The sequence below is a fragment of the Manis pentadactyla genome, chromosome 9 (genome assembly GCF_030020395.1).
Source record: "Manis pentadactyla isolate mManPen7 chromosome 9, mManPen7.hap1, whole genome shotgun sequence".
In the NCBI taxonomy this organism is placed as follows: domain Eukaryota; kingdom Metazoa; phylum Chordata; class Mammalia; order Pholidota; family Manidae; genus Manis; species Manis pentadactyla.
The window spans coordinates 52,309,858-52,321,249 of NC_080027.1; the positions used below are offsets into that span (position 1 = coordinate 52,309,858).

The 11,392-nt window shown below is 44.1% G+C and overlaps 1 protein-coding gene across 14 annotated transcripts in view; it reads left to right on the plus strand.

Moving 5' to 3' along the window:
• MICAL2 (microtubule associated monooxygenase, calponin and LIM domain containing 2) overlaps positions 1-9,991 on the plus strand; it is a 220,942-nt gene extending 210,951 nt beyond the window's left edge. For 11 of the 14 annotated variants that reach the window (XM_057507388.1, XM_057507380.1, XM_057507381.1 and 8 more), the window contains 3 exons: positions 1,563-1,665; positions 5,369-5,442; positions 8,549-9,991. In XM_057507388.1, the coding sequence (XP_057363371.1) occupies positions 1,563-1,665; positions 5,369-5,442; positions 8,549-8,733 (362 nt within the window). In that variant the 3' untranslated portion in view covers positions 8,734-9,991. The remainder of the gene's footprint in view (positions 1-1,562; positions 1,666-5,368; positions 5,443-8,548) is intronic. The other 3 variants (XM_057507387.1, XM_057507392.1, XM_057507393.1) reach the window with 1 other exon arrangement.
• The last annotated feature ends 1,401 nt before the right edge of the window (positions 9,992-11,392 follow it).

The following is an 11,392-nucleotide window of genomic DNA, read 5'->3' on the forward strand; positions in this document are numbered from 1 at the left end:
AAACCCTTTTTGGCAGGCACTATGTCTTGTTATCTCCAAATTTCTCATTGTATGTAGCATTATCTATCACTGCATTCCCCAGGACCTAAGGCAGTACCCAATAAACTGGTGTTGATGGATGGATGGATGGATGGATGGATGGATAGATGACTAATTTCATCAGCAATAAAGATCTGCATTATAGGACCAGTTTGCTATAATTGTGGGCATTGCATATAAATCTCTCTGGACCCCAGTTTACTTATCAACAAGAAGGTGGTCATAAAGCCCAGGAGAAAAGGGAACTCATTTTATGGATGACTTGCTATGTACAGGGCACTGTGCTAGGGGCATTATTTACCCCACATAAGTATGAGAAGGAGGGAAGGAGTGAGGAGGAGACAGTGGTATACAGTGAAAAGTGTGGGTTTAGGATAAAGCTCACTTGAGTTCAAGCCCTGACTCTGCCACTTACTAACTGTGAGCTTGGCAAAGTCACTTTAATCTTTAAAATTCTGTTTCCTCAGCTATTAAGTGGTGATAATAAGGGAACCTATGGGAGAGTTTGTTGAGAGGATTGAATGAAATGCTGCACATATAAGGCACATTGTCCTTTGGCACAGAATCACTGTGTAATAAACAACAGCGCATCATTATTGTCATATTCCCTGTGTCTTATTGTTCAGTATAATCAAGGAAGAAGCAGAGGCTCTGAGAGGTTAAGCAGCTTGCCCAGGATCATGCATGTCTTCTGTCTGCACTGTTTTCCCCTCTGCCTGTGGGGCCCTCCAGGATAAATCCTTCTAGTGAGCTTTGTGATGCAGCCTGTGTCCTAACTTCAGGGTGAGACACTGGCAAGCTAACTCCATGTTGCTACTTCTCAGATATGCCCAGATTTTCACATTTAATTATCTAAACATTTAGCTTCTAACATTGACTATCTAAAAGCAGTGTCAATTTTCTCATGGTTATTCTTCTGTTTCATAGGGGTCATAATCTAAGTTATAAGAATGTATGAGTGTAACTTTCTCCCTGTGAGACTGAAAGCTAATAACATTTTCCCCCATCATTTGGCTTTATTTGTGCAAAAAATCAAAATGCCAGTCACCATTCCTCTATGACCAAATGCTCTATGAGCCTCTCTCCCCACGAAGGGAGCCACAGCCCATCTAGGCACTCAGTAGTCATTTGATTTGGGGGAAGAAAAGGAGAAGGAGGAGATAGTAACCAGCAGAGTTACTAGGGTTTTCTCTGTGGGGGATGTGGTACACAGACTACAGAAATTTTGCAGAGGACATACAGTAGGCAGGGGAAGTTTCATGTATGGCAGGACACTATCAAGGTTACGTGACCCTTGGAGCTGAAATATTCATGCTCTACATGTCCAAGAGACTGCCTCCAGAGTATACACAGGTGGGTTTTATTTGTTATACCCACGACCTCAAGGCATCCACAGGCCAGCAGGGGGCTGCCACCTGCTGCGCCCTGTTCAATACAGACATGGCCCACTAACGTAGCTCCTATGCAGTTTGATCACAGGGAGAGAAACGCCAGTCTAACGCATTTGCTGTTGATTTCTTAAGCAGATTCAGGCACACAGGATGAAGCACAGCTTTTGCAGGAATGGTTTAAGCTCGTTCTGGAGAAGAATAAATTAATGCGATATGAGTCGGAGCTACTGATCACGTAAGTTAAGGCAACACAGAAAACAGTGAGTCCAAAAAGCAGCAAAGGGGGCGGAAGTGGGGTAGCTCACCCCCCTGGTTGAAGTCCCAGGAATTTTCGCCCTGTGCATACAGAATTGTGATTGAGGCAAATTGATACTTGGTGTCTTGCATATCATGCTGGCATTAGTGCAGAGAATCTTCTGTTGTCTGTTCTCTCTGCTGAGTCCTATGATGGAAATAGACTTCAAGTAATGTGCCTGGAGCTGGAGGGCATTTGTATAAAGTATTTTCCACCCGTTTCTGTCCCCCAGACCACAGGGGACCCACCTGCAGTCACACACCAGAGGTGGGGAAGCGTGTGGCTGGCCTCTGCGTGTGAACTCTGGGAGAAGCTTGGTGAGAGCTGCCTGGCCACTTCTTGGGGCTTCATGAATTGAAGGACTGAGATGTTTCTGTCCTTTCTAACTGAGAGGTTACAGCCTGATGGGACACCAGAAAGTAAAGACGGGTCTCACCACACTCAAAAAAATTGGCAGGTTATTATATACCTGTCACCATTCTAGAGGGAAAGAAAGGAACATTTAATATAAACCAACTAAGCATTTGGGTGCACACGTTGTACTGGGTGCTTTCACTTATGCCATCTTGTTTATTGTCACCCCAACTCTGGGAAGTAATTCTGGAGGTCTTTGAGGGGGTCTAATTCAATTCCTCTTCCTGCCTGGGTTTTGAATCAGGTGAGAAATAAGACAACCAAATCAATAGATGCAACATCAAAATATTGCCTTTCTTACCAATAGTAGCTAGCGTGATTAAATATGAGAGTACAGGTGGGCTTGCTAACTGTATTAGTTTCTTAGGGCTGGAATAACAAATCACCACACCCTGGGTGGCTCTCCACAACATAAATGTGTTCTCTCATAGTTCTGGTAGACAGAAGTCTGAAATCCAGGCATTAGGAAGGCCGTACTCCCTCCGAAGGTGCTAGGGGGGAAATCCTTCCTTGCCTCCTTCAGCTTCCGGTGACCCCAGGCATCCATGGCTTGTGGCCAGATCACCCAGTCACGGCCTCTGACTTCACATGGCCTTTTCTTTGTGTCTGAGTCTCAACTGGGGGCTATTTTGCCCCCCAGGGGATAATCAACAATGTCTGGAAATGTTTGGGGTTGTCACAACTAGGAGGTGCTACTGGTATCTAGTGAACAGAGGCCAAAGGAGCTAGTGAATACTATATAATGCACTGGATAACCCTCACCCCCACCAACAAAGAATTATCCAGCCTAAAATGTCAGTAGTGTCAACACTGAGAAATCTTGCCCTAGACCTATGGCAAGACTCAGAGTAATCAGGCAGGCTGACTCCAGGAGAGAAAGGATACGAACTGAGTTTGCCTAGTCTATTTTTCCCAAATTTACCTCCCGTGGGGTGAGAGTGAGTAAGAGTGGGATGGGGAGGAAGCCAGAAGTCATACTCACTGAGCTCTGCTGGCATGGGAGGAAAGACCAGGAAAGGGGAACAAGGGGTCATCTGTGGTGATTATTTTTTCTACCACTATTTTTTAAATTGATATACATGCTGAGAGTCAGAGCAATTAAGTTATTTGTCCAAATCCACCTGATTACAAAGCCCTTTTACACAACCATACCATCTGCCTTAAGACCAGACCTGAATTACAATGTTCTTTCAGCAAAAATGTATCTAGCATATTCTTTGCCAGGAACTGTGCTGGGTACTATGGAAAAGAGAATGAATAAGGCTGCATTTCTGTCTTCCAGGATCTTGTGGTTTCAGACATGCAAACCCATAACACAGTGGTGATAAGAAAACACAGCAAGAGCCCCTAAAAGGTTCATAGAAGGAGCAGACAGTGCATAGACTACCTGCAAGAATCAGGTGCTGGTGGCCACCGCTGTGCTCCCTGACTGTGCTTCCCTAGTTGGTACACTGTCAGAGGGGTCCTCCTCCTCCAAGAGAGGCCAAAAGAAGAACCCAGTCCTGGGAGCAAGACAAAGACAGGAGCTCTGTTAAAGAATAGGTTTTAGTTTGGAGAAAGACCTGGTTGAACATGGAGAAACATCTTAGATCGGTGTGTTGATTTGGGTCCTTCAGAAAAGCAGGGCAGAGTTAGAATTATAAGAGCTGTATTGGGAAAAGGGGCAAAGGGAGTGGGAGTAGGAGAGAAACCTTCAGACCCACTGCAGCCCTGATACCTGTGAAAGGAGAGGGGATGGGAAGCAGGAGCCGCAGACTGTAGTGCAGGCCCAAGGAAATCTCATCCAGGCCACAGGAGGCACCAGAGCAAAGACTGGCCATCAAAGGAGTCCAAAGTGGGGCAGGGATGGCCCAGCTCCAGTATCACTGCTGTGCTCACTCAGGGTAGGAGTTCCCCAGGGACAGCGTGGCTTCAGCGCAACACTGAAGTGGATTCTGCAGCAGCAGTCAGCTCACTGCACTCCTTCCAGAAAGTTCTCTCTTAAAGAAAGTTCTAAGTGGCCACTTCCATTGGTACCAGAGTGGGCCAAGAGAAGTTCTGTGTCCATAACAAAAGGCAGAATATTGAAGAAGGCAGGGACCTTGGCCCAAGTAGTAGCAGAAGTGGTAAAATAATGGCAATGACAGGGCACAGCAAAGTACACAGCAGACTGCAGGTGAGGCCAGAAGGGAAGGCGCCCATGCCCACCCAGGGACCTATTCTCAGCCCTCACCCTCCTCAGTGGCTCTGTAACAGTGAACACGGTTGGCTGCTCCTCTCTCCAAACTTTCCTCTCTTGGTTTCACTGATGCTGCATTTCTTGTTCTATCCATCCAACCTCTTGATTTCTTCTTCCCTGACTCCACCTCTTTTGTTTGGCTTCTAAATGTAGACATTGCCCAGCTCTTGTCTTCAAACCTTGTCTTTCTCTATAGTCTCCCTTTTAGGGATCACATAACCAGCTATCCCCTGTGACCCCTCCCACATCTGTTCATGGTCCTCATTCATCCTGAGAACTCCAGACTTGCAATCACAAAGCTGTGGGGAACTTGCATATCACCACATGGCCTGGCAGGTGGGGAGTTTACACACACTCTGGGGTGTGAATGGGGTGCCCCCAGGCCCTGAAAGGCCACAAAGGTCCAAACTGAACTTCACTGAGAACTCACTGCACTTGCTGACTTGGCCGGTCCTGGCAGTGGGCTCTCCACTTGACTCAACTCTTCAACTTGACTGCAAAGCATCCCTGTCTCTTCTCCCCACGTCTACAGCCAGATGGACAGGTGGATGCGTTTACTGCCTCCACCTGGACGGAATGTCTCACTCCTGTGTCTTCCATGTTTCCTTGTTTCCCACCATCAGAGATTTGGGAGTTGCAAGAGGTGATCTTGAAGTCACATCGCCCCTCAAAGAGAGAAGAGTATCAGATTTTCATTACTTCTCCCAGGACTATTCTAGTCATTTCTTCATGACCCATCCCTCAAGGATGGTCTGATGGCCTCCCAAGAGATCACATCACAACTTTTCAGTCACTCCCCAGCATCTCTCAAGTTCAGCATATCTCAGCCTTTTTTCTAGGAAGTTTTAGTGACCCCAGAAACAGCAAAACTTTCAATTTAGAGATAGTACAAGACCCCAGTTTTTATAAGGAAAAAAGAATACAGTAGCTATAGTCAGTGGGCTTCTCAGTCAATGTTTCTATACAGATCTCCAGTGTTAGTACTAAGTTTGAACATCTGCTCCTCCTCAGGGCCCAAGAACTAGAATTAGAAGATCATCAAAGCCGACTGGAGCAGAAACTGAGAGAGAAAATGCTCAAGGAGGGTGAGTATGGTGATATGTGCTGTGCCCTTGCTTTTTTCGGAAGAAGATGCTTGAGCAGAACACACTGCAGATCTCAAAGGGAAGTGCCCTTCTGTCTGGTGCCACCTGCCTGGGAGTCAGGAGGGAACACAGAGCCAGCCTTCTTTCTGCCCACCACTGGCACCACAAGTCCCTTTTAGCTTTGTTCACCTGGGCTATGAGAGCAGCATTTTGCTCCATTCCATGTGCTCATAGAACAGTCATTCATTACTGAGCCATTCATTCAGTGAACAAATATTTATTGAGATTCTAGTGTGGGGCCCAGCATATGGAGAAGAGCTATGGTCTCAATGGGGAGACCAAAACGCAGACCAGTAATTACAGTGCAAGGAGGTGCGGGCCATGAGGCTAGAGGAGGGTGGGCCTAGTTCTGCGAGGCACAGGAGATGGTGAGGGAAGCATCCTATTCAGCATGCGCTGGGCCAGGGCATCATGTGTGAGAAAATGATTTTACCATGAAGGAGGGGGAGTTGAAATAAACTCACCTGACACATTATACTGTTTTACGCATTCATTGGCTCCAGCCCACTAGGCACATTCACTCTGTTTTGTTCCTGTTTGTGGGACCAGGTATGTGCCTGCTTTCCTACACTTAGAGCCAGGTCTAAAAGAACAAATTAAGTAATTTCTTTATACCTCATGGAAGGAACATTGCATCTACCTATAGGGTTGCCTGGCACAGGGCAAGCCCTTAGCAAATATCCGATGTCATTGTCATGATCATATTTACTTAGGTATTTTGTCCTCACTTTATAGATTAGAAAACTGGGTTTCTGGGAACGTAAAAAGCATGCTCAAGGTAAACGATGGGGCTCAGATACAGGAACAGACCACCACAGACTTAGGGTCTCCTGTTCTTTTCCACATAGTAGTGATTTGTGGACTGTTTCTCTACAGCAACAGAATTATATTTCCAACAAAATCTTTATAGAGCTACACTATATAGAAGAAATAAAAGTGGTGTACATCATCTTGTGTTTGTTGGAAGGGGCTCAGATGAGTCCATTGATGATAAACCAAAATTGAGAGAGGAATTTTTTATTTTTCTATGATAATCGAATAAGCATCAATACTGGAGTATACCTAAATTAACAAACCGTAGTATATAACTAATATCTGATTTACACATGTAATAAAAATCTTAATTTGCTCTGCTTCAGGATGGTAAAAAAATATCACCAAAGACTCCATGGCCACCTTTGAATCTTTTTTAAAAATCTTATCAAGAGTGATGGTCATACATTTTCTCATTCCTCTCAGGTATACAAAAAATATTTTTTTCATTTTGTCATCTTCATTTTGTCTGTACCTGAACTTATCTTCCACAATAGCTTCATCCCACTAGTTAGCAAGAAAAAAAAAAGGAACTTTATTTATCCCTCTCTGATTAACTTAGTCTGATGCAACACTTTTAAACAGTCCCTGTAGGAAATGCTCAGTCCCTCTGGGATGAAAATTTTCCATGTTGCAGACGCCCGCCCCTTCCTTCCGCTGCCAGGCGGCAGAGAGAGGCCAGTAGGTGTGGCTTCGAGGCATCAGGAATCTGTACTGGTTGTGCTGATTCTTGAGTCTCCACACAGCTTTCTCCAGCCACAGGGTGCCACTCTCTCTGCTAGAAGTTGCAGCTAAGTGTGGCTGGCGTGCCCGCAGCCCAGCCATTCTCTCAGCACGTTTGGAGTCTGGTGGCATTCTTTGTCTCACTCAGCCTCACCTCGGCACAGCCCTCCTTCAGCTGGGCCAGTCTCCACTGTGGGGCCACCTCACTCCTCACCCCGAGGGAGCCACATGCTAGGTCCACTGGCCAGCTACCTTTGGCAGCTCTGGGGCAGGTGGGCACTTTGAGGCCCTGCCCCTGCCACACACAATAGGTAGCAATCTGGGGGACCACACTGACGACTCTTCTCTGCCCAAGCATGAAGCACTGTCCCCTGTTTGTCCACAGGGTCCCCTTCAAGCCTGCTTCCTCCCAGAGTTCTGAATAAGGGAAAGGGGAAGAATCCTGCAGCTCCCCTAGTGTCCCCATCAAGTGATGTGACATTTCTTGCTCCCCTGGGGGGCTTCCAAGGCCCAGAATGGAGAGACTGGAGTATGGAGCTCTTCTTCCCTGCTTCTCCTGCCTCTCTCTTCTCCCTCCCATAAAACATGGGGCACAAAGGGAATGTACTTCTTGATCTCCCTTTTGTCATTTGTACCTCCTTCCTGACCCTGTCCTCACAACCAAGCCTGACACGAGAAACTGTGTCACCTTCTCTACTCCAGGACGGGGCTCACTGCCTCATCCCCAGCCTGCAAATGGAAGGGGCTAAACAAATGTACAAAGTCCTCTCCCAAGGCAATCACCTGGTTGACAGGACTTACATCTGCCTTTAAAATTCTATTTTGAGCATCAGGAAGTCATTACTACCTGTTTCTTATTCTTTCCCTTCCTTTTATAACAATTTAAATCTCCCCCAGGCAATCGGATGCCTCAGGCCAATTGGGAAGAAGGTCATGTTCTCAGAAGGCAAAGGGGAAAGGCATGACCACAGCCCGGAAGCATCGTCCTACTGGCCAACCATAGGCTCATTTTGCTTCTGCCTGGTCTATTCAAAGGGCTGCGATTTGTCATTAATTACAAATGGAAGGAGGATTCTCATCATTGAACTAGTAGCCAGTGTCATCGACGATTACTTAGAAACTTTTCTCACAGACGGCTTTGCTATAGCTTGGACATGCTTAGGGAAGTCCGGCTTTTTGTTGTTCTGTTGGTTTCTTTTTTGACGGGAGGGGAAAGGTTGGAGGACTGGGTGGGGCTTGGCTGGTATTAACTTCTTCTCACAAAGAGATTTTCCCCTATGTCTTCATGTGTATTCTCAAGATGAAAACTGAGCTGACTACCACACAAAGCACCCGCCTTTCTTATCTGTGCCTTGGAGGGCAGTTCCCTGGTGTTAAATTCATTTCCTTGTTTTCTTCATGGAAATTAAAAGGCAGAACAAGTCCAGAACAATCAAGAATGCCCATGCTAAGAGCTTTCCTGGAGCCAAATCTTACCTGAGGTCCAATGTTTTTCTTTTTTTTTCTTTAGAGAGCCAGAAAGATGAGAACGATCTGAATGAGGAGCGAGAAATACTCACTGAGATGATGCAAGTGATTGAGCAAAGGGACAGACTCGTGGAGTCCTTGGAGGAGAAGCGCATCAAAGAACAGGCTGAAGACCAGCACTTTGAAAGCTTCATGTTCCCCAGGGGCTGTCAGCTGAGCAGGACGTGAGCACGCTCGGGGGCCCTTGCCCTCAAAGCAAGTCGACGACGGGCCCAGGCCAAGCACACCTCACACACTCAAGTCATGTTTTCTTCTCCAGGATTTCTTGTACCTGGAACTGAAGTTATACCTACTGCAATATAGGTTTTAAAAAACTAAAATTCTCTCATATGTACTACAGCTGCCCAAGATCCCTCCAGAGATTATAACGAAGAAAACACAGTAACAACAAAAATACAAAGACTCTTGAAATTGGCAATCAACTTCAGCAGTTCTCTCAGACTGGAGGTGACCTTGGCAAATAACAGCATTGTTTCCCCTAGGAAGTGACACAGAGATGGACTTCCCTGTTGCTTTTATAAATTATCTTCCCAATTCATTGAGTTACACATCTTAAGATTTTTAAGAAGCTGCCTTTTCATTAATATATCCATATTTGCCTTTTTTGCATGGAAGACCGGTTTCCAAATGTCAGAAAGAAGCAGCCGCAGTGTAAAGATTAGGTTAATATTTAAATTGTGTTTCCAGAGTAAGAGGAGAAACCTTGAGATTACTGATTACCTAAAACAAATAACTCATATAGCAGGTGTTAATTCAATCCAGGGCAAATTTAATTTGCCAGGTGTATTTATAAGCCTTAATATAATAAACATAAGCAATGAGAGTTTAGTAGAACATTTGAGCCTTAATTTTATTAAAAAAAAGAAGAGAGGAAAAAGGAAAGAAAACTTCAACTTTATGCCAGCAGGATTGTTAGTGTTCACCAAATAGTGTTGGCTTAGGAAAGCTTTTTATTCTCAGAGTGCTCTCCTCATTGCCCCGGGAACATAGTGAATACATTTTTAGGAAAGGAATAATTTTAAAGCTTTTTTTTTTTAAATAACTGTTGGTAATGGCAAAAATGACAGTCTTTCATTTGTTGATTAAATATTGGTGAGGTAGGTGCCATTACTGAAAGGAACACTAGTGATTCAAGACGAGGAATGCTTCTCAGTGGTGGCATAGAGACCAAGCAGAGAAGTGTCTCCAGCCCTCTCTCCAGGGCTTGCCCAGGATGACCCGGGACAAGGCCAGATCCACTTCGGACTTCAAGGTGGAGCTGAGTGCAATGACCCCATTTTCCAAATCCCAAATTGGGTCGTGGGTTTTTTAATAACATTTTCAATGTGAAAAGAAAGCTAGGAGATGGAGTGTGTGCACTGACAAGGGATTCCTGGGATATTTTGACCGTTCATATGGGAACCAAAGAACATATTTTAAATGGTGATCTGTTGTCGTAAAGTATGTGATTGCTTTCCCTCAATAGGATTCTTTGAAGATTCAGCCTGTCATTGACAAAAGACACACTGAAGGACTCTTTGTGTAAGTTTGGCCTCTCTCATTTCTGCAAGTGTTTAAATGTATGGCTGGACAAAAGGTGCTTTGCAGCAGTTGACTCTGACTGGAGATCAAACTTTTCTCAATATAAGTTGCCCCATGACCCACTTTTGAGATGCTGTCTGTGCACACCAATCTGGCCAGCTGACAAGCCGGAAATCAGAAGTGTAACTGGATTTCCCAAGTCAGCCAGCATTTTGAGTAGTTTAAAACACAACCTTTCCATAGAATACCAAGTTCTGAAGGTTTTAGTTTTTGCTTTAACTTACTTCTTCCCTCCCTCCCTCCCTCCCTCCCTCCCTTTCCTTCCTTCCTTCCTTCCTTCCTTCCTTCCTTCCTTCCTTCCTTCCTTCCTTCCTTCCTTCCTTCCTTCCTTCCTTCCTTCCTTCCTTCCTTCCTTCTCTTTCTTTCTGCTATTTTTTTAAGAATCAGGCAAGCCTTCTAGGGCCTGAATTCTAATATTAGGGAATATGTGCAGCCATCTATCAACACTGTGTTACTTGTGACTACTTATCTGTATTTATTTATATATTTGGTAGAAATTACTAATATGATTTCCTTATAATTCTGGTTTTCTCATGTTATAATTTGGAGAAGAGCTATTAGTATTAAATTATTGGTATATAAGCTATTTAATATACAAATAACCTAGATGTTTGGGGCAGTAAGTTGTATAATATTAAATATATATGGAGATAGTCAAAATAATATTTTCAGCTAGCAGGCATTTAGAAGTAAGATTACAGATACACTAGAATGTAAACTCATTTTAAGAAAGATATATAACTTCAGTTTTCATTCTAGAATATTTAGAAGTTAGTCTTGCCTGTCAGTTACATAAAAGTATGCTATTTGATGCTTGCATACATTTAACAAATAATGCCCAACTGTGTAGTGTCTGCATTGTTATTATGTAAAATAATTAATTGCCACTTATTTTAATTTGTTCTATTTTTATCTAAAAGGAATATTTTCCCAAGAGGGCCAAGAAAGGTGGTTTTTGGCCCTGCTATTCTGTTAATAGATGAGAGAAGCAGTTTGTTCACATTTTCTTCCAAAGACCAAAGACTATGTTCTGTGGTTTAAGACAGAGTATTATCTGGCTAAGTTAAAACATAAACCTCATATTTAACAGCCCTCTGCCTACACCGGCTTTCAGTTTCCTTTGACATAAAAACCATGTCAATTAACATTTCCAAAAGGACACAAATGTTGAAGCTGTTAAACTATTTCGAATGATTCCATTCTTTATTTACAGTAGGGAATGTTCTGTGTCCTTCACAATGTAAAA